This window comes from Sus scrofa, chromosome 14, assembly GCF_054392235.1.
Source record: "Sus scrofa isolate SSC_HxYL_T2T_F1_AM1 chromosome 14, Sscrofa_HxYL_maternal_Yorkshire_Landrace_v2.0, whole genome shotgun sequence".
In the NCBI taxonomy this organism is placed as follows: domain Eukaryota; kingdom Metazoa; phylum Chordata; class Mammalia; order Artiodactyla; family Suidae; genus Sus; species Sus scrofa.
The window spans coordinates 77,126,976-77,148,315 of NC_139396.1; the positions used below are offsets into that span (position 1 = coordinate 77,126,976).

The following is a 21,340-nucleotide window of genomic DNA, read 5'->3' on the forward strand; positions in this document are numbered from 1 at the left end:
ATCTGATTAAACTTAACTGTAGTTGTCATTTTAGTTGTAACTAGAGCTTAGGCATTGTATATTTTTAACCTATGATATAAAATTTCCCATTAACTTTTATTATTAATTATAGTTTCCCATAGGAGAAAAAAAAAATCCCATGGTGAATTGAATTGGAAATTTTTAGTGGCAAAGTTGTAATGCTACCAGACCACACGTTTTTCAAACACAAAATCAGTTATTGGCTGTGACAGTACCACATTTAGGAATACCTAATTTATACTTGGTACACAATTTTTAACCTTGTTATTTCCTTTTGTGTAGTGAATAAAGGGTAGTAATACTTCTCTTACATATGTATTTAAGACAGAGAAGGTCTGAATATAGGTTAAAACGAGTACAAGTCAAAATTTATTTGAATGAGTGTAGTTGTTTATCAGTTCTCTGGGTCAGAAATTTTGTTCATAAGTCTTGTTAAATATAAGGTAATGTTTAAAATTATACTGTGACAAAAGTGACATTGGCATTATTAGAGAATACCATGTTGGATGGAAGATCCTAGAAATGCAGTTTTTAATATTTGGGGTCCTATAAGTACAGAAGCAATTTAAATTAAGAGAATTATGAAAGGAAATTCCTACTTTAGGAAAAAAGGATATATATTTACTACAATTTCTAAGTCAACTAAAAAGACCAGCTTTATTTTTATGTTTAAACTACATCATATTTATATTTGTGAGATCAAAAGTTATTTCTGGTCAAAGTAATTATCATTGAAACTAGGGCTGAAATTGATATCTTTGTCTTTCATCTAACTTGTTACAGTCATTCCTTCATGTGACCACTAACTGAATTTGTAATGTGATCTAATTAATAAAGAAGTCTCAGATTATCTCTCTATTTTTAATACAGTAGAATACAGTGTTGGTTTTCAACTCCAAATTTAATCGTTTTTCTTCTTTATTCCTCTTTCTCATAGTAATCAAAGCAAAGAAGCTTTCATTGACTGGGCAAGATACGATGATTCACAGGATCACTTTTGTGAACTTGATGGTAATAAAATAAACTATTGTTATTATATTATGTTAATTTTAACCCTTTAAAGACAAGTCAGTGAAAATACAGTCAGAGTTAAAGCTGTATTACACTGGATGTTCTATGTGGATCTTATTATCATATGGCATTTATAGAGAACTGTGTTCTAGGCCCTGTGCTAATAAGTACATTATTTCTGGGCTTTACAGCTACCCTGATAGGTATGCATTATTTTATATCTGAGGAAATTGAGCCTCAAAAGGACTGAGTAACTTGCCCAAGATCACACGGTAGCAAGAGGCTGAGATAGGATTCAGTCCCAGATCTGACTGAATCCCAAACCTGTCTTTTCGATGTAACATCCCATCTCCTATGGATGGCTCATTCATGCCACTTAGATATGGGTCTGTGAACATGTTACAAAAATGTTCACCCTGGAATTAGTTGGAGGTTTCAAAAATCTAACATGAAGACACCTTCCAAAATCGAAAGGGTGCTCATTTGGCTTCCCCACAGCCCTCTTTGCAAGAGTCCCCTAGAATGGAACAAAAACAGGGTATTGTTGGATAGTAACTAGCAGTTCTTTTAACAGAAGATAATTGACGTGACACAAAATTTTTTCTCTCTAGGAGAATATTCCCAGTAATTGTGTTGAGTAGATTTAAATTGTTCATTTGGCCTCTCTTCACCTTATTATATTGTTATATTTTTGGTGGTGGGAAAGAATTTGAGGTTCAAGCATGCTTATCTAGAAATAGGCAGCAGTTCTTCTGAACTTTTAAAGCACCTAGAATGCTCTATAAAGATTTTTTAAAGCTTCATATATTTAATTGTGCTGTTAATCCAGTCTATAATGGAATAAGTTTCAGGGCGCTTCTCCAGTAGTTTTGTAAATTGAGAAGATGCTGGGAAGTGAAATGTTATTACCATGATTTATATGGTTTCAGCAAGGAGACTGCTAAAGAAATCTGAGCCAAGTGTTTGTTTTTGTTACTTGGATATAATGATGGGCAATTAATAAAATATCCATATCGTATTTAGAATTGGTAAAGATTTTACCAAAGCAAGCCATTGTACCTAGGGTAAGAACCCACATCATTGCCTGCGCTTTCATTTGCTCTTTGGTTGTCAATCTAATTATAATTTGAGTGTTTAACACTTATAGTCAATTCTGCCCATCTTCTCATTTTACTTATTCTTCGATTAAAATAAAATAGTTTGGTAGTGCTTATTCAACAGATTATCAGATTAAAAAAATCATTTCTGTGAATATACATTTCTCTTGTAGTAAAAAATGTAAATATGTATTTCTCTTATAGGTATTTAATTAAAAAATACTGTTCAATTGCAGGGATTACATGCTGTGATTAAATTGATGTGCTTGATTACCAGTTTTAATTTTTTAATAGTAGCTTCTTAAATTGTAGAAGTGGAAGAGACGTCGGATAAGAATTTACATAAAATCCTTTAAAATTTTTAGGATTAAGTAAAATAACTACTACTTTTTATATTTTTTGTATTTCTTAAACATATGAAATTGTGCCGCTGGGTGTATCATCACTGTTCTTCTGGGTAGTAATGTTCATGCGTGTCCCAAAGATTTATACCTACAATTTAAAAAATACTATCAGAGCAGCGTTACAGTCATTGTTTAGTTATTTCAGTATTCTAAAATCATTGGATTAAAACAAAAACAAATCTAAGGAATATTCACCCCAGTTTATTGACCTATATTCATACACCCTGCTCTTGGCTTTATCTTTATTTGGTTTCGTTTTTGGTTATCTGTATTTGAAAGGAAAGATGATCCTTATAGATCAAATAATAGGTTTTAAATAATTTAGCAGTTTAAGGTAAACTACTTTCCCCACCCCCATTTTTTATTATTGTCTCTATGCATGGCTTGCTGCTTCCTTTGCTTCAGGTTTCTGCTCAGATGTCACCTCAGCAAAGGAGCCTTCTGTCACCTCCCTGTATAAAATAGTAACCACTTTCATTCTCTTTGCACTGCTCCCTGTTTCCAGAGCACCAAGAACTTTGTGAGAGTACATTATTTAGTTTATCTGTTTGTTGCCTGTCTTTGACTAGATTGTGAGCTGCCTGAGGGCAAGGACCTTGTCTTTTTGTTCACAACTATATCCCTAGTGCCTAGAACAGTGCCTGGACATGGTGTGTGCCCAAGAAATATTTGCTGAATGAAGTGGTTGATTCATAAATAACCTAAATAATGAAATAGATATTTACTTTTATTTTTCTCCTTAAAACATGTTCATTGGTATGTTAAAAATATTGTTTAAAACAGTAGTTTCTAAATCTGTGTATCAAAATTACTTGGGTGCTTTATAAACCATAGATTGTCTTTGAGGAAGTTGTGTTTTAATAGCGAATTAGTTGCAATTGGGGGTAGCATTAGAGATGGAGGGTTGTAGGCTCGATCTTGAGTCCATAACCTAATCTTTTTTTATCTTTGTCCATGAGCAAAAAGCCTGACACTAAGCTGGCCTGTGCAACCATCACGTTTAAGAGATATATGGGTTAGGAGGTGGGAAAGATGGCTCACAGCCTAGAGAATGCAGTGTGGCTTCAAAACACTAACACTAAATTAGAATAGTGAAAGGAAAATCCAGTCAGGAAAAGGATATACTTGAGGAGGAGGATAAAACATTAGTTCAAGTTGATCACTTCCCAGAATTAGGAATTTTGATTCAGTAGAAATTCTTCGAATCCTTAAGTAATGGTTAGCCTGGTCGAAAAGAAAGAATAGTTTTAGAGCAGGTTTGTAGAGGAAGAGAAGAAGTTTTTGAGTGGAAGACTTGGTAGGCATCTAAGAGAATTATCCGAATGAATGATACAGCTGTACAAATGGAAAGAAGTTATAGTTTAGGAACAAATTAAGATCAGGTTACAGGTGGCCCCAGGGAAGAAGGATGGGTGTATTTCATAGGTACCTCAACCTGTGTATGCTTTTGTCCACGTGCGTTCCTCACTCTGAAAGTCACAAAATTCTTGTCAGTATAGGTCAGGACAAACTTTTTCTTCTGTGAGTGGGCAGAGAGTAAATATTTTAGGTTTTGTGAACCATAAGGTCTCTGTTGCAACTACTCAGGTCTGCCATAATAGTGCGAAAGCAGCCCATAAGCAAATGAACATGACTTGTGTTCCTGTAAAAATTTCTTTATAAAAATACACAGCAGAACAGACTTGGCCTATGGGCTGTAGTTTGTTAACATCTTCTATAGGTTACCAAAACCCACCTCTTTCAGGATTTGAAAAAGTATTAAATTTTTAGAAACAACTTGATTGAATTAAGGGCATATATATCAAGAACATTAAGAATGTACATTTTACTTAAAGTAATTTAAAAACTGATATAATTGATATTACATGTATGACTCTCTGCTCCTTTAAAGTGTATTCTAAATCCATGTAATATCTGAATCCAGGGCTTTTTTTCTTTGTTGGTTGTTTAGTTGGTTTAATTGGGCAAAGAGATTGATCCCAATTAAATCTTCACATTCACAGATGACTCTACACATGTGTAGGCTTATGTGTGTGCATGTTCTTTCTACATGTGTACATAAACGTATATGTCATTGAGTATATATTTTATGTTTCTAAAGCTTATACATAATCGAGTCAATATTGCAAGTGAAATTAAGAACAGCTCAAAGAATTTAAAATCTATAAATTAGTAAATTGTAAAAATTTTTAAGTATAACTATAAAAGCTATACTTTTATTATTTGAATTTTTATTTTTCAATTAAGATTTTTTAAATTATTATTTTAAGTCTTGACAGTAAATGCCCTTAGACAGTTTCTGTTCATCCATCTGTAAATTAACTGTTTTTCTGTTCCTTAACTTATATAGTAGAATATCTATGTAATGTTAGCGCTGGAAATAGAACCAGTATTCTTCAAAATCATGTTTCTACTGTCTGTAAGTTAGATAGAACTCATTTAGTAATGAAAAGTTGTAATTATCTTTGTATTCTTCCTACATCACAAAAGTACCTGGTAGTTCTTGGAAGGCATGGATCAGGATGCTATTTTTTTCCCCCTTATGCTTATGGATAATCTCAATCTATGGTCATTGAATAGCCAATGAATATTTTTGACTGATAGGTAATGAAGACAAAAGCAACCATATTTTAATGATCATGTTTGGTCCATGTTTCAAGTCAAGTGTCTATATACCATTGATTTAATATCGTGACACCAAAGCATATAATGAAAGATTACATCTCTGCCAACATACATAGCACTTCAGTTTATAGGTATTATTAGCATGCATTTGTGAAGCGTAGTCATTATAATTTTTCTTTAGGTAAGAAAGCATGTGCTTCCCTTTTTTACCCAGAATGTGAGCCTCAATAATTAAGACCATTTTTTCTTATCTTTTGTATCCCTCGGAGATCTCTATCAAATGTCCAAATAGTGGAGGTCTAGTAAACACTCATTTGGTTTTCAACACAGGAACACATAAGCACTGAGATCCTGTTGTATAGCGCTGGGAACTACATCTAATCACTTATGGTGGAGGATAGTGTGAGAAAAAGAATGTATATGTGTCTGTGTGACTGGGTCTCTTTGCTGAACTGTAGAAAATTGACAGAATACTGTCAATAATGGAAAACCAGCTATAATGAAAAAAGAATAAAAATCATTGAAAAAAAGAAAGTGGTTACTTAATTTTAAATGTGTCAGTAAGTTCTTGAAGTTGTGCCTGCTAACCAATATGTTAGCCAATTAATATGTTAACCAACCCATGAACATTGGTAAAAATAAAGGAACTTTTTTTTTTTACCAGAACGTTGTGTAACTCTATGAATGATCAAATTTGAAACAAAGTTATTGCACCATTTATTTCTTAAGCCCAAGTAGAGAGCAGCAGGGAAGTCTCTTTTTTAAATAGATAGATGCCTGGGGTTAATTGCTCTTAGAATGGACTTACAATGAGATCCTGCTGTATAGCATTGAGAACTATGTCTAGATATACTTACATTGCAACACAACGAGAGGAAAAATTATGTATTCATGTATGTGTAACTTGGTCCCCATGCTATACAGTGGAAAAAAATTTTAAAAATAATAATAAATAAATAGATATATGCTAACAAAATTAACGTTTCAAGCATGTGTTTGGGTAGGTATATACATAAGCGTGCAATCACATAAAATATTAAAAAAAGGTTATGATTCTGTTAGGTCCTTTCAGTCTTGGTGATTAAAACTTAAGAAATGGTTAATGTTTCTAATAAGGTGAGGAATGTTACATCACGTAAGAGAGCATCAGGCATCCAAAGGAAAGGGAGGAATTGTTTTTCCTCCCTCAAATTCAAGTTATTATAAATCCCGGGTCAAGGACAGTCACAAGTGTGCTAACCACTCTACCATTTAAGCTGGAAAATGCTTGAACGGGCAGCATTTCTCTAACCTTTGAGTCCTCTTTGCTTGGTAATGCTAAGTTTTAAGTAAATGGCAAAATATGGATGGTTTTACTAATTGTTTCTTGTTCAGATGAGAGATCGCCAGCTGCTCAGTATGTAGACCTGTTGCTGAACCCAGAGCGTTACACTGGCTACAAAGGGTCCTCTGCGTGGAGAGTGTGGAACAGCATCTATGAAGAAAACTGTTTCAAGTAACTGGAGGGGGGAGGAGGAGGAGTCACTAGAGGGAGGGTGGAAGAAGGGGTATATTTGTTTCTCTTGGAAAAAAATTACATCAAAATGTCAAACCATTTTATGTTTGAGTTTTATACTTTTTTTTTTTTTTTCAGGCCTCGATCTGTTTATCGTCCTTTAAATCCTCTGGCACCCAGCCGAGGTGGGTTTTTCATATATTTCCATACTTTCAGAAATTGTTTACAAAATGCTCTTGTAACCAAACGTTATACTGCGAAGTTCTCTTGTGGCTCAGCATGTTAAGGATCCAGTATTATCACTGCAGCAGCTGGGGTCACTGCTGTGGTGCAGGTTCTATCCCTGGCCCAAGAACTTTTGCATGCCCTGGGTACAGCCAAAAAATAAAATTTAAAAAAATAAACTTTATATTGAGAAAAATTGCAACTATTTTATATTTTTGCTTAATTTGAATAAGAAAAAGTATGCGTACTTCAAACATGTAAGATTTCCACGTGTTTTGTATAATTATTGTCATTTATTGACTGTCTGATATGTGCCAGGCCCTAAAGTAGGAGCTTTATGTGAAATAAAGTAGAATAAAGAACTAATCCATATATATCAGTGTTTTTCTGGGGGAACTCTTAAAAATCTGAATGTCCAGCCCTGTCCTATACCAGCTACCAGAATATTTGGATTTGGGACCCAGGCATTGGTAGTTTTTTTATGATCTCCAGATGATTCCAGAATGCAGCCTAGTTTGAGAAACAGCAGCACATAGTGTGCTTCTCAGACTTCATTGTGCATACAGATTGCCTAGGAGCCCTGTGGAAATAGAGGTTCTGATTCTCTGGGTCTTGGGTGAGGCTTAAGATTCTAACAAGCTCCCAGGTGATCCCCAGGGTGCTTATCCATGCACCCCACTTAGAGTCATAAGGAAGTAGAGTATTATCAGAAAGTTAGGTTGCCTGAAGCATTGCTCTAAACCTGCACCATCCAAAGAGGTAGCCATTTGCCACAACAGACTGTTGAGCACTTGAAATGTTGCTAGTGAGGAAAGAAGTTTTGTACTTTATTTAATTTTAGTTTATTTAAAAACCGAGTCAGCAAAATATATTTTTGCATTAAATGGAACTTTATTGTTTTGGTAGAACTATGTTAACACTTGCATCACACAGCTAATTGTTGATGTGCTGTAGTGCGTGTATATCTTTTATTTTTCAAAATGTGGATATTAAAAAATGAATTTTAATTACATACAAGGCTGGTGTTATGTTTCTATGATACAGCATTGTCATATACAGTTGAAAGTTATTCAATATTAAATTATTAGTTATATTCTCAATCTATCCTCAAATGAGAACTCAAACCTTGGGATTGACATGCTGTTCTAATATTTTTTATAGACACAGGTTTTGATTTAGGGACTTGAATTCCTGGTCTAGATTCATCTCTTTAGGCATTTCTCAGAACCAGAGAGACTTATAAATGGGTTGACTGAATGGACTGCTCTTAGATGTGCACTCTGTCACAATGGGACAAATAGTCTTCCCAAATTTATTCCGAAACTGCCTGCACAAGGTAATTGGAATATGAGGAAGAGGTGTGTGTGGCTTCTTATCTTTTGTCTCTTTCACTACTTTTACCTCATAACATTTCTGTTTCCAACTTATTTTATACAAGATTTTATAAAAATTGAAACAACACAAAAAGTTACATAAAGTAAAAAAGGAACATGCCCCTCACCCCTACCTGCCTCCATACATTTTTTTCTTTTTTGTAGTACAGTTTGGAAGGTGTCCTTCCAGAACTTTTCTGTAGTCACTTTTTCTTTTCAATTTAATTTTTATTTTACATTAAAGTATAATTGATTTACAATGTTGTGTTAGTTTCAGGTATACAGTGAAGTGATTCAGTTATAGATATACATATATCTATTCTTTTTCACATTTTTTCCCATTATGGTTGATCACAAGATATTGAATCTAGTCCCCTGTGCTCTACTGTAGGTCCTTGTTAGTTTAGGTCCTTGTTATCTATTTTATATATTGTAGTGTGTGTATATTAATCCCAAACTCCTAATTTATCCCTCCCCCTCCACTTTTCCCCTTTGGTAAACCATAAGCTTGTTCTTGAAGTCTATGAGTCTTTTTCTGTTTAATAAATAAGTTCATTTGTATCATTGTTTAGACTCCACATGTTAATGATCTCAAATGATGTTTGTTTTTTTTTCTGTCTTACTTCACTTTATATGATAATCTCTAGGGTCCATCTATGTTGCTACAAACGGAATTATTTTATTTTTTATTGCTGAATAATAGTCCATTGTGTATACGTACCACATCGTCTTTATTCATCTGTCAATGGACATTTAGGTTGTTGCTTCCATGTCTTTCTTGACTGTTGTAAATAGTGCTAAGGATGCATGTATTTTTTTCACATTATTGTTTTCTCCAGATATATGCCCAGGAGTGGTGTTGTTGGATCATATGGTAGCTCTCTTTTAGAGTTTTTTTTTGGTCTCTTGTCTTTTTAGGGCTGTACCCGTGGCATATGGAGGTTCCCAGGCTAGGGGTCAAATCAGAGCTATAGCCGCCGGCCTACACCACAGCCATAGCAATGCCAGATCCACGCCATGTCTGTGACCTACACCACAGCTTACAGCAACGCTGGATCCTTAACCCACTGAGTGAGGCCAGGGATTGAACCCTCATCCTCATGGATACTAGTCTGGTTCATTAACCACTGAGCCAAAGTGGGAACTCCTCTTTTTAGTTTTTAAGGAACTTCCATACTGTTCTCCATACTATACCAGTTTACATTGCTACCAACAGTGTAGGAGGGTTCCCTTTTCTCCACACCCTCTCCAGCATTTATTATTTATAGACTTTTTGATAATGGCCATTCTGACTAGCATGAGGTGATACCAATTGAAGTTTTGATTTGCATTTCTCTAATAACTAGCAGTATTTTACACTGTTTCTTGTACTTTTGTCCATCTGTATGTATTCTTTGGAGAAATGTCTATTTAGATCTTGTGACCATTTATTGATTGGGTTGTTTGTCTTTTTAATATTGAGCTGTATGAGCTGTTTGTATATTTTGGAAATTTAAGCCCTTGTTGGTCACATTATTTGCAAATATTTTCTCCCATTCTGTGGGCTGTTTTTTTGTTTTGCATATGGTTTCCTTTGCTATGCAAAAGCTTTTAAGTTTAATTAGGTCCCATTTGTTTATTTTTGTTTTTATTTTCATTACTCTGGAAGGTGGATCCAAAAAGACATTGCTGTGATTTATGTCCAGGAATGTTCTGCCTATGCTTTCCTCTAGCAGTTTTATAGTACCCGGTCTTACATTTGGGTCTTTAATACATTTTGAGTTTATTTTTGTGCATGGTGTTAGTGTTCTGTTTTCATTCTTTTACACATAACTGTGCAGTTTTGCCAGCACCACTTTTGAAGAGGCTGTCTTTTTGCCATTGTATATTCTTGCCTCCTTTTTCGCAGAATGATCAACCATAGGTGTATGGGTTTATTTCTGGGCATTCCATCCTGTTTCATTTATCTGTATTTCTCTCTCTGTACCAGTACCATACTATTTTGATGACAGTAGCTTTGTAGTATGGTCTGAAGTCAGGGAGCCTGATTTTTCCAGCTCCATTCTTCTTTCTCAAGGTTGCTTTGCCTATTCAGGATCTTGTGTTTCCATACAAATTTAAAAATGTTTTTGTTCTTCTGTGAAAAAATGCCATTGGTAATTTGATCAGGATGGCACTGAATCTGTAGATTGCCTTAGTAATTGCCTTTGACAGTGTTGATTCTTTTAATCCAAGAGCATGGTATATCTTTCCATTTTGTTCATGTCATCTTCGATTTCCTTCATCATTGTCTTACAGTTTTCACAGTTCAGCTCTTTTGCCTCTTTAGGGTAGGTAGGTTTATTCCTAAGTATTTTATTCTTTTTTTTTTTTTTTTTGTCTTTTTGCTATTTCTTGGGCTGCTCCTGTGGCATATGGAGGTTCCCAGGCTAGGGGACTAATTGGAGCTGTAGCGGGTAGCCTACGCCAGAGCCACAGCAGTGCGGGATCCGAGCTGCGTCTGCAACCTACACCACAGCTCATAGCAATGCCAGATCCTTAACCCACCAAGCAAGGCCAGGGATCAAACCCACAACCTCATGGTTCCTAGTTGGATTTTCTAACGACTGAGCAACAACGGGAACTCCAGTATTTTATTCTTTTTGATGAGATCATAAATGGAATTGTTTCCTTAATTACTCTTTTGGATCTTTTGTAGTTAGTGTATAGGAATGCAAGTGATTTCTATGTATTAAATTTTGTATAATGCAACTCTACCAAATTCATTGGTAGTTTTCTGATAGTATCTTTAGGATTTTCTAAATATAGTATCATGTCTTCTGCAGGCAATGACAGTTTTACTTCTTTTCCATTTTGGTTTCCATTTGTTTCTTTTTCTTCTCTGATTGCCCTGGCTAAGAATTCCAAAACTATGTTGAATAAAAATGATGCAAGCGAACATTCTTGTCTTGTTCCTGATCTTAGTGGGAATACTTTCAGCTTTTCTCCATTGAGAATGATTTCGGTTTGTCATAAATGGCTTTTATCATGTTGAGGGAGGTTCCCTCTATTCCTACTTTCTGGATAGACTTTATAAAAAATGGGTTTTGGATTTTGTCAAAAGCTTTTTCTGCATCTCTTGAAATGATCATATGGCTTTTATTCTTCATTTTATTGATGTGGTGTATTACATTGATTTGCTTATATTGAAGAATCTTTGCATCCCTGGTATAAATCCCACTTGATCATGGTGTGTGATCCTTTTAGTGTATTGTTGGGTTTGGTTTGCTGTTATTTTGTGGAGGATTTTTGCCTCTGTATTCATCAGTGATATTAGTCTCATTTTCTTTTTTTGTGATGTCTTGGTCTGGTCTTTGGTATTTGGGTGATGGTGGCCTCATAGAATGAGTTTGAGAGTATTTCTTCCTCTGCAGTTTTTTGGAAGAGTTTCAGAAGGAAGAGTACTTCCCTAAGTGTTTGATTGAATTCATCTGTGAAGCCATTTGGTCTTGGAGTTGTGGTTTTTGGAAGTTTTAAAATCAAGTACTAAATGTTTTCAGTACTTGTGACTGGTCTGTTCATATTTTCTGTTTCTTCTTTGGCTAGTCTTGGTCTTGGAAGATTATACCTTTGTAGGAAATGTGTCCATTTCTTCTTAGTTGTCCACTTCATTGGCATATAGTTGCTTGTAGTAGTCGCCTATGATCCTTTGTATTTCTGTGATGTTAGTTGTAACGTCTCTTTTTTTCATTTCTAATTTTATTGATTTGAGCCCATTCCCTTTTTTTTCTTGATGAATGTGGCTAAAGGTTTATCAATTTTGTTTATCTTTTCAAAAAAAAACAGGTTTTAATTTCATTGATCTTTTATATTATTTTCTTCATCTTTATTTCATTTATTTCTGCTCTGATCTTTGTGATTTTTTTCCTTTTGCTAACTTTGGGTTTTGTTTGTTCTTTCTAGTTGCATTAGGTGTAAGATTAGTTTGTTTGAGATTTTCTTGTTTCCTGAGATAAGCTTGTATCACTATAAGCTTTCCTCTTAGAACTACTTTTGCTGCATCCCATAGGCTTTGGATCATTGTGTTTTCATTTTTATTTGTTTCTCTTTTTATTTCCTCTTCAATTCCTTCATGATCCATTGGTTGTTTAGTAAAATATTGTTTAGCCTCCACATGTTTGTGTCTTTTACAGTTTTTTTCTTATAGTTGATTTCTAGCCTCATAGTGTTGTGGTCAGAAAAGATGCTTGCTTAAATTTACCAAGGCTTGCTTTGTGGCCAGCATGTGATCTATCATGGAGAATGTTCCTTGTGAACTTAATAAAGTGTATTCTGCTGCTTTCAGATGGAATGTTCTTAAATATCTGTTAAGTCCATCTGGTCTAGTGTATCATTCAGGATCTGTGTTTCCTTATTGATTTTTCTGTCTGGATGATCTGTCTCTTGATGTAAGTGGGGTGTTAAAGTCCCCCACTATTATTATGTTACTGTCAATTTCTCCTTTTATGACTGTTAGCATTTGCCTTATATATTGAGGTGCTCTTATATTGGGTGCATACACACACACACGCAATAGTAATATCTTCTTGGATTGATCCCTTGATCATTATGTAGTGTCCTTCTTTGTCTCTTGTAACATTCTTTATTTTACTTATTTATTTATTTATTGTCTTTTTGTGTTTTAGGGCTGCATGGATGGCATATAGACGTTCCCAGGCTAGGGGTCGAATCAGAGCCGTAACCACTGGCCTACACCAGAGCCACAGCAGTGCAGGATCTGAGCCATGTATGCGACCTACACCACAGCTCACAGCAAAAACCAGATCCCTAACCCACAGAACAAGGCCAGGGATTGAACCCACATCCTTATGGATGCTAGTTGGGTTCCTTAACCACTGAGCCATGATGGGAACTGCCATTCTAATTGTTTAAAGTCTGTTTTGTGGATTTTTTTTCTTTGTTTTTGGAGGTTGGTGTTTTTGTTTTTTAGGGCTGCACCTGTGGCATATGGAGGTTCCCATGCTAGGGATCAAATCAGAATTGTTGCTGCCAGCCTACACCAGAGCCACAGCAATGCCAGATTCAAGCTGCACCTGCAACCTACACCACAGCTCATGGCAACGCCAGATCCTTAATCACTGAGTGAGGCCAGGGATCAAACCTGCAACCTCCTGGTCCCTAGTCAGATTTGATTCTGCTGCACCATGATGGGAACTCCTTAAAGTCTATTTTGATATGAATATTTCTACTCCAGCTTTAATTTGATTTCCATTTACATGGAATACCTTTTTCCGTCTCCTCACTTTTAATCTGTATGTGTCCCTAGAACTGAAGTCAGTCTCTTGTAGAAAGCATATATACAGATCTTGTCTTTTTGTATCCATTTAGCTAGTCTATGTCTTTTAGTTGCAGCATTTAATTCATTTACATTTAAGGTAATTATCACCATGTATGTTCTTATTGTTTTGTTAATTGTCTTGGATTTGTTTCTGTAGGTCTTTTTTCATCCCTTCCTTTTTTGTTTTCTTGTGATTTGATTACTATCTTTAGTGTTGTGTTTGGATTCTTTTTGTGTGTGCATGTGTATCTATTGTAGATTTTTGGTTTGTGGTTCCTATGAGGTTTTGATATAGCAGTCTGTGTATATATACAAAATTGTTTTAAGTTGCTGGTCTCTTAATTTCAAATGCATTTCTAATATCTTGCATTTGTATTCTCCCTATGATTGCTGATTTTGATATTATATACTTAGTATGAGAAGCTCTGATTCCATCCATGTTACTGCAAATGGCATTATTTCATTCTTTTTTTTTTTTTTTGTCTTTTTAAGGGCCACACCCATGGCATATGGAGGGTCCCAGGCTAACCCATATGGAGGGTTGAATTGGAGCTGTAGCCATTGGCCCATACCACAGCCACAGCAATGCAGGATCTGAGCTGTGCTTGCTACCCACACCATAGCTCACGGCAATGCTGGATCCTCAACCCACCAAGCGAGGCCAGGGATCAAATCTGTGTCCTCATGGGTGCTAGTCGGGTTCATTAACCACTGAGCCATGATGGGAACTCCCCTTATTTCATTCTTTTTATGACTGAGTAGTATTCCATTGTGTATATGTACCACATCTTAACCCATTCATCTGTCCATGGATATTGAGGTTGTTTCCATGTCTTGGCTGTTGTGAATACTGCTACAGTGAGCATATGGGTGCACATTATCTTTTTCAGTGAAATTTTTGTCTGGCTGTATGCCCAGGAGTGGGATTGCTGGGTCATATGGTGGTTCTATATTTAGTTTTCTGCTGTATTTCCATGTTCTCCATAGTGATTATACCAATTTACATTCCCACAAGCAGTGTAGGAGGGTTCTCGTTTCTCCACATTCTCTCCAGCATTTGTTATTTGTTGACCTGTTAATGATGGCCATTCTCACTGGTGTGAGGTAGAACCTCATTGTTGTTTTGATTTGCATTTCTCTAATAATTAGTGATGTTGAGCCTTTTTTCATGTGCCTGCTGGCCAGCTGTATGTCTTCTTTGGAGAAATGACTATTTAGGTCTTTTGCCCATTTTTGGATTCAGTTGTTTGCTTTTTTTGTTGTTGAGTTGTATGAATTGTTTGTATATTTTGGAAATTAAACCTTTGTCAGTTGAGTCATTTGCAAAAATTTTCTCCCATTCTGTGGGTTGTCTTTCTGTTTTTTTAATGGTTTCCGTTGCTATGAAGAAGCTTTAGTTTAATAAGGTCCAGTTGGCTTATTTGTGTCTTTATTGTCTTTATTCTAGGAGGTGGGTCAAACAAGATGTTGCTGATCACTTAACTTCTAAAGCAGAAAATATACTTGTTCATTTAATAAAAGCATTAAGTCCCAAGAAATACTTCATGTCTGTATTATGATGTACTGAAGAAATGAGACTGCTGGAAAGATGAGGAGGGGAAGGAGAGCCCATATAGAAAAAGATAGAGGGAGGCAGAGGAGCAGAGAAGAAAGAGAAGTGTAAAAGAGACATGAGACTAGGTGAGGTGGAGAACAGGTCCCAGGTTATAGGTGGGTACTTATGAAATAATTGAATAGCTGTTAATAATGCTGTTTACACGCTTTCTCCACTGAACTGCTAATTGTTTCTTAACAGCTGTTTAATACTATTAATTATGTTTCTTCCACATTAATTCCTGAGCCATATAGCTGGGCTTCTACAACTAGCTTTCCAACAGCTTTTTTTGGTGGCAGAACATTTTTGTTCCAAAAATGAAATCATATATCAGAATTCCACATAGAAAGCTAATAAAGGCAAAGCTGCTGAAGCCCAGGCTTCTGGCCCCTCCCCTGTCTAGGCCACCCTGTAGCACCTACAGGGGTCCTTTGACAACAGTTTAGAAAGTGCTTTCATTAAGGTGCATATGTGCTGAGAAGAAGTCATTCAAAAAAGTACTCTAGCATGGAAACGTGTTCAGAGAGAACTGTGTACATAATGATTAAATGGAGTGACTTTGTATGTTTGTTAACCATTGAAACTAGTGGTCTTTATGGTTATTTTTAGTTTCTCTCTGATGCTATTTATTTCATTAAAAATATGTGAAAATCTTATATTCTTTGGCCTATATTTTTATTAAGAAGTCTTATTTGTAGGATAATTGCACACTGACCAAGATTCATGGTATAATAGTTTAACACACAGTAAGTTTTAATCCCATATGAAATAAAGAAGATTGGAATCTGAATTGTGTAAGATATTTCTAAAATTCTGTCTTTTATTTTCTCTTTCAGGAGAAGATAATGGTGAGTTGAAACTCATTATGTTTGCTTCAAGTGTATAAGAAATGTTTCTAATGATAAAAATTTGATTTTTCCTGTTTTTTATTTAAAAGAAAGTATCCTATTTTTTTCATAAAAGAGCTATCAGGGATACCAAAAAAAAAATGAGTATTTTTTATAATTTAAGGTTATCCTAGGAGTTCCCATCTTGACACAGTGGAAAACGAATCTGACTAGGAACCAGGAGGTTTTGGGTTTGATCCCTGGCCTCACTAAGTGGGTTAAGGATCCTGCGTTGCCATGAGCTGTGATGTAGGTTTCAGACGTGGCTCGGATCTGGCGTGGCTGTGGCTTAGGCCAGCAGCTGTAACTCCAATTCTACCCCTAGTCTGGGAACCTCCATATGCCACGGGTGTGGCCCTGAAAAGCAAAAAAAATAAATAAACTTACTCTATGTTAAAAAGAACATGAAGACCATTTTACATAGGTGTTTAGTATAGAAACAGGATCACATTCCAAGTTGCCCTTTTTTTTTTTTTTTTTTTTTTTTTTTGGTTATTGTGATCTACTGGAATATATTCTGAAGAAATGGAAAGAAGTTAAAATAATTTTATCAGATAATTTGTCTTTTGACTTTTCTTACTGACTTTGAAATTTATAACCTCATTTATCATTATAACACTTAATCTTATGAATCTTAATTTATCAACAATTGGTCATTCCAGGTTACTAAATGAGTATTGATCATGGCATGCCCCAAAACACCCAAAATAATTATATCAAAAGAGTGTTTACTTATCTGTCTTCAAGGGCACTGTGATGGGCATTGTATGGGATAGAAAGGTATATAAAATGTACCTTCCCTCTAAGAGCTAATATATATTGCTGTATGTATAGTAAGAATGATAAGCACTATACATGAGCAATGATAAAGAAGTAATACATACACAGTACAAACAGTAGGTACTATAGCTCTTTAGAAGTGGAATAAATCCTGTCCTACTAAAGGAGGTGGCATTTGAGATGGACTTGAATAACGGACTGATTCAAGCCAGTAGAACTGGATTGTATGTGCTGCTTGGATGACAAAGTGGACCAGGGGTTGAGAAAGGGAAAATGAGGCATATTTGGGGAGACCCTGTTAGTAGTAGGAAAGACTTTACATAGAGGTAGTTTGAGTCAGGAAGATGAGTAGAGGCCAGATTATTGAGCAGCTTGAGAGCTAGATTTTTCTTGTTAGTGGCTGGGGGTTTTTGGGTAAACAAGTAAGATAATGATGAATGATCTTAGTAAGAGTATGCTGAATGAATGAATCTCTATGTAGATGTTTGTGGTGTTTTGCAAAAGGTGAAGACTCAGGAGGCAAAGTAATTCCCCACCATCTAGTTTATCCTTTAGCTTAGCTATCATTGCTCAGCTCTTCTATGTGTTGAGTTTTTATCATCATGCTTTGCTTTTCACAATTCAAAAAAAAAAAAAAAAGAGGGGTAACTTAGGAAGTGTATTAACTATTTTTGTGTTTATTGACTGCCATTTTTCTTTTCACTCAGAAGAACAGTGTTGGGCTAGAAATAGTTCTTTTAGCATTAGCACACGTTAAGTCTCCTTCTTAGTCTAGTCATTAACTTTTTTGAAAAATTATTTTGAAAATTAGGGAATTTTTAAATTATTCCTTGAAACTAAGTAGTTTTAGATGATTGAGGAAATATACCCAGCTTTACTGGCTTAGGAAAAAAAAGGAACAATAATACTATTTTTGTATTATATTTACTGTTTTTTTCTGGAAGTTTTGAGCCAGTGCTATGGTTTTCATCAAAAGCAAATCTAAGATTGTTTCTCCCCCATACTTACGGATAGTCAAATGAATAAGATTTACATAATATTTTGACTGAAATTTTTCTAAGAAGTTCCCATGTGGCCTAACAGTGGGTTAAAGACCTGGCATTGTTACAGCTGTGGCTCAGGTCACAACTATGGCATGGGTTTAGTCCCTGGCCCAGGAACTTGCATGTGCCACGGGTGTAACCAAAAAAAATTTTTTTTCTCAGCGTTCTTGTCGTGGCACAGTGGTTAACGAATCCGACTAGGAACCATGAGGTTGTGAGTTCTATCCCTGGCCTCACTCAGTGGGTTAAGGATCCAGTGTTGCCGTGAGGTATGGTGTAGGTTGCAGACATGGCTCGGATCCTGTGTTGCTGTGGCTGTGGCATAAGCCGACGGCTACAGCTCCGATTAGACCCCTAGCCTGAAAACCTACATAATGCTGCAAGTGCGGCCCTAAAATGACAAAAAGACAAAATCAATAAAAATTGTTTACAAGTCAAAATGTCATTTATACGAACATTCTCCCAGATTTACTTCAGTTATGTTTGGACTTTATTTTCTAGAACCATGTTTTTTTTCTACTACACATGAAGCAATGGACATTTCTAGAAATATTCCTTAATCTGTCATAAATATTTTATAGACTTAATTCTTATTTATGAATGACCATTGAAACCCTTCAACTCAGTTCTGTACATGTGTTTGACTGTTTTTGTTTTGTTTCTTAGGAGAATCATTCTACACATGGCTAGAAGGTAAACTTAATGTCTGCATTTTAAATTTATTGGCGTCTTGCGAAAATTGAATATATTTATTTAATACATATTTGTAAGTTTTAGGATTTATTACCCAGACAACTAATCCTGGCAATATTTGAAAGAAAATAACATATTTTAGATTATTATGTTTGGGATAAAATTATTTGAAAGTATTGAGGATATTAGTCATCTAAGAGCCAATGTTACGGACATATACAGGGCAGATGCTTTCATCAGCTTTTCATAACTGTTTTCTAGTCTTATTTCAATTCTGTGTGTAATACACATCCAGACTACTTTTCTAGTAACCATTATGCAAGTCTGTTTTTTTAAGTAGAGACATTCTTTTTGGAAAGTGCTCTTTTTATATATGAAGTTAAAATTAAGGGAAGATGAATTAGAATTCAGAAGGTTTTAAACATGTTAACACATGTTATATAGTCTAAACTTGTCTAACTAAAGGTTGAAGTAATATAGACCTCAATATACTAGTTACTTTGCATTCTTATATTTTCTAGTGTTGAAATTATAAAATGTTATTAATGGGAAGCTGAAAAATTCTAGGACTTCTTTTAAACTTGGGTTAATAAGTGGATATATGGAGCTTTTAAAAAATTTACCAAATTGCCATTTTTTTGTGAAACTAGAAGTTCAAATATATTAGTGAAGGCTAAGCAAGTCAAATGATATAGGAAATGGATATTTCATAGCCATAACCTTATAGGACCTCTACTGAGTTAATCTAAGTATCTAATTCTGTTTTTTGTTTAAGTCTATTTTGTTATGAACATGGTATCTCTTTGTTTTTAATGAGCTATTTTTGATATGCAAATATATTTTTAATTTATACTGATAAATTCTTATGTGGAAGGAGATAACTTAGTTTTTGTTTAATTAGCCTTATTCTGAAATAGAAATTGTGAAAAGTAGTATTTAGGTTAAAAGAGGTGGTCAGAAACTTTGCATATTGATAATGCAAGATGAGAATGAAATTTTTGGGCAATATTGGATTCTGGCTTGTACTGTATTGACCACTCTCCTAGTATCATACTGCTAGGAGTCCCTGGATGTTGATACATGGTCCAGTGAGCACTCAACTTTTCTGAGATCTGATTTTCTGATTTGAGGCATAAGTTCAGCAATAGTCATGCAACTTACCCACACTGTAAATATAGACGATGCCTGTAAAAGTTGCTGTGAAAAATCACTAAACAATAGACACATGTCAAATAATCATTTTTTTTGTGAGAGAAAAAAAAATTGTATATTGGTATCCTGTAATTCATTTGCTGAAAATGACTGAATGAAATTAAATCCAAACAGGAAGAAGAGCTCCACTTTCTAAATTGAGTAGTTGGACTGGTCAGGCATTAGGCATAGCAGCAGATTGCAGGTGGGGAGCAGCTCTCCAGCAATTTCCTGCTAAGTGCATCCTGGTGCATTCACGTGGCACAGGTTTTATTATTATGACTTTACTTGAAGTTACCTAATTTTCACAGTTTATGGAAGTACGTACCTACTCCTTTCATCCCATTTATCACTCATCCTTGTTTTAGGTGAGGTGCTTTTGTGGCCTTTGCAAAAGAAAAAAAATTAGAATTGCCTCCTAGTTTTTCATGTTCTTGTTTTTAGGCATATGAATTTTCGTGAGCTTTGCCTTGCCTATTTTCCATTCACTCATCTTTAGACATTTTGCTGCTTAGAGAGGGAGAATGGAAGGAAGAGAAAGTGAACTTCAAATCTGATCATTTTGCTACATGATAACAGATTTGATTAAAAGTTTTACCAGAGGAATAGTACCTAATGTTTTATCAAAGTTATTCATATTGTTTATGTCCCTTTTACCATAAACATTTGAAATTGGTCATATATTTTTACGAGGAAGCTATAAAATAGAATTTAATTTCTACCTTTTGGTCTCCATCTGTGATGATGAGAATGTTCTAGGAAGAATTCCAAATTAGGGAGTGAGATTGCAAAGTAATCATTTTCTCCTTTTAGAAGCTACTGGCTTCAGAGCTATCAATGGTAGAACATAGAGGATAGTAAATTGAAGATCTAAAAGGTCCTGAAAAGATACAAAGTAAACCACATACATACTCTTAACATATTAAAAATCCTTCAGCTAGTATTATTTCTTAGTTTTCATTGGTGAAGCCCATTTTTTCCTCATTTGGGAAGTCAAGACAAATAAAAGACAAAAACAAATGTTGTTGGGTGGTAGGAAAAGGAAAAAGATAATTGTTCTGCATCTAGTGGATTCTAAAGGCTTATGTTTTGCATTCTTATTTATTTTTAAATTTTTCTATAAAGAATATTCTCCAAAAATGTTTCCCTTTCTTTATTGTTTCTTTATTGTGGTAAAATATACATAGCATAAAATTTACCTTCTAAGCATTTTAAAATGCATTTAATAACATTAAGTATGTTCACAATGTCTATTACTCTTTTTTTAAATTATAGTTGTCTTACAGTGTTGTGCCAATTTCTGCTGTATAGCAAAGTGACCCAGTCTTACATATATAGACTTTCTTTTTCTCATTATCTTCCATCATGTTCTATCCCAAGAGACTGGACATTATTACTCTTTTCTTTTTCTTTTTTGGCCTTTCTGTGGCATATGGAGTTCCTGGGCAGGGATCAGATCTGAGCCTCATCCTTGCCTGTGGCAGTGCTGGATCCTTTAATCCACTGTGCCAGGCTGGGGATTGAACCTGCTTACTCGTGCTGCAGAGATGCTGCTGATCACGTTGCACCACAGCAAGAAGTCCTTATTACTCTTATAATAGAAAA

The 21,340-nt window shown here is 35.0% G+C and overlaps 1 protein-coding gene across 4 annotated transcripts in view; it reads left to right on the forward strand.

Annotated features, from left to right (window-relative positions):
• ERO1B (endoplasmic reticulum oxidoreductase 1 beta) overlaps positions 1 to 21,340 on the forward strand; it is a 64,953-nt gene that overhangs the window by 25,899 nt on the left and 17,714 nt on the right. For 2 of the 4 annotated variants that reach the window (XM_084996829.1, XM_084996830.1), the window contains exons 6-10: positions 959 to 1,032; positions 6,533 to 6,653; positions 6,792 to 6,838; positions 15,978 to 15,989; positions 18,518 to 18,544. In XM_084996829.1, the coding sequence (XP_084852955.1) occupies positions 959 to 1,032; positions 6,533 to 6,653; positions 6,792 to 6,838; positions 15,978 to 15,989; positions 18,518 to 18,544 (281 nt within the window). Of the gene's footprint in view, positions 1 to 958; positions 1,033 to 6,532; positions 6,654 to 6,791; positions 6,843 to 14,994; positions 15,798 to 15,977; positions 15,990 to 18,517; positions 18,545 to 21,340 lie in introns of those variants that run through there. The other 2 variants (XR_014827831.1, XM_084996831.1) reach the window with 2 other exon arrangements.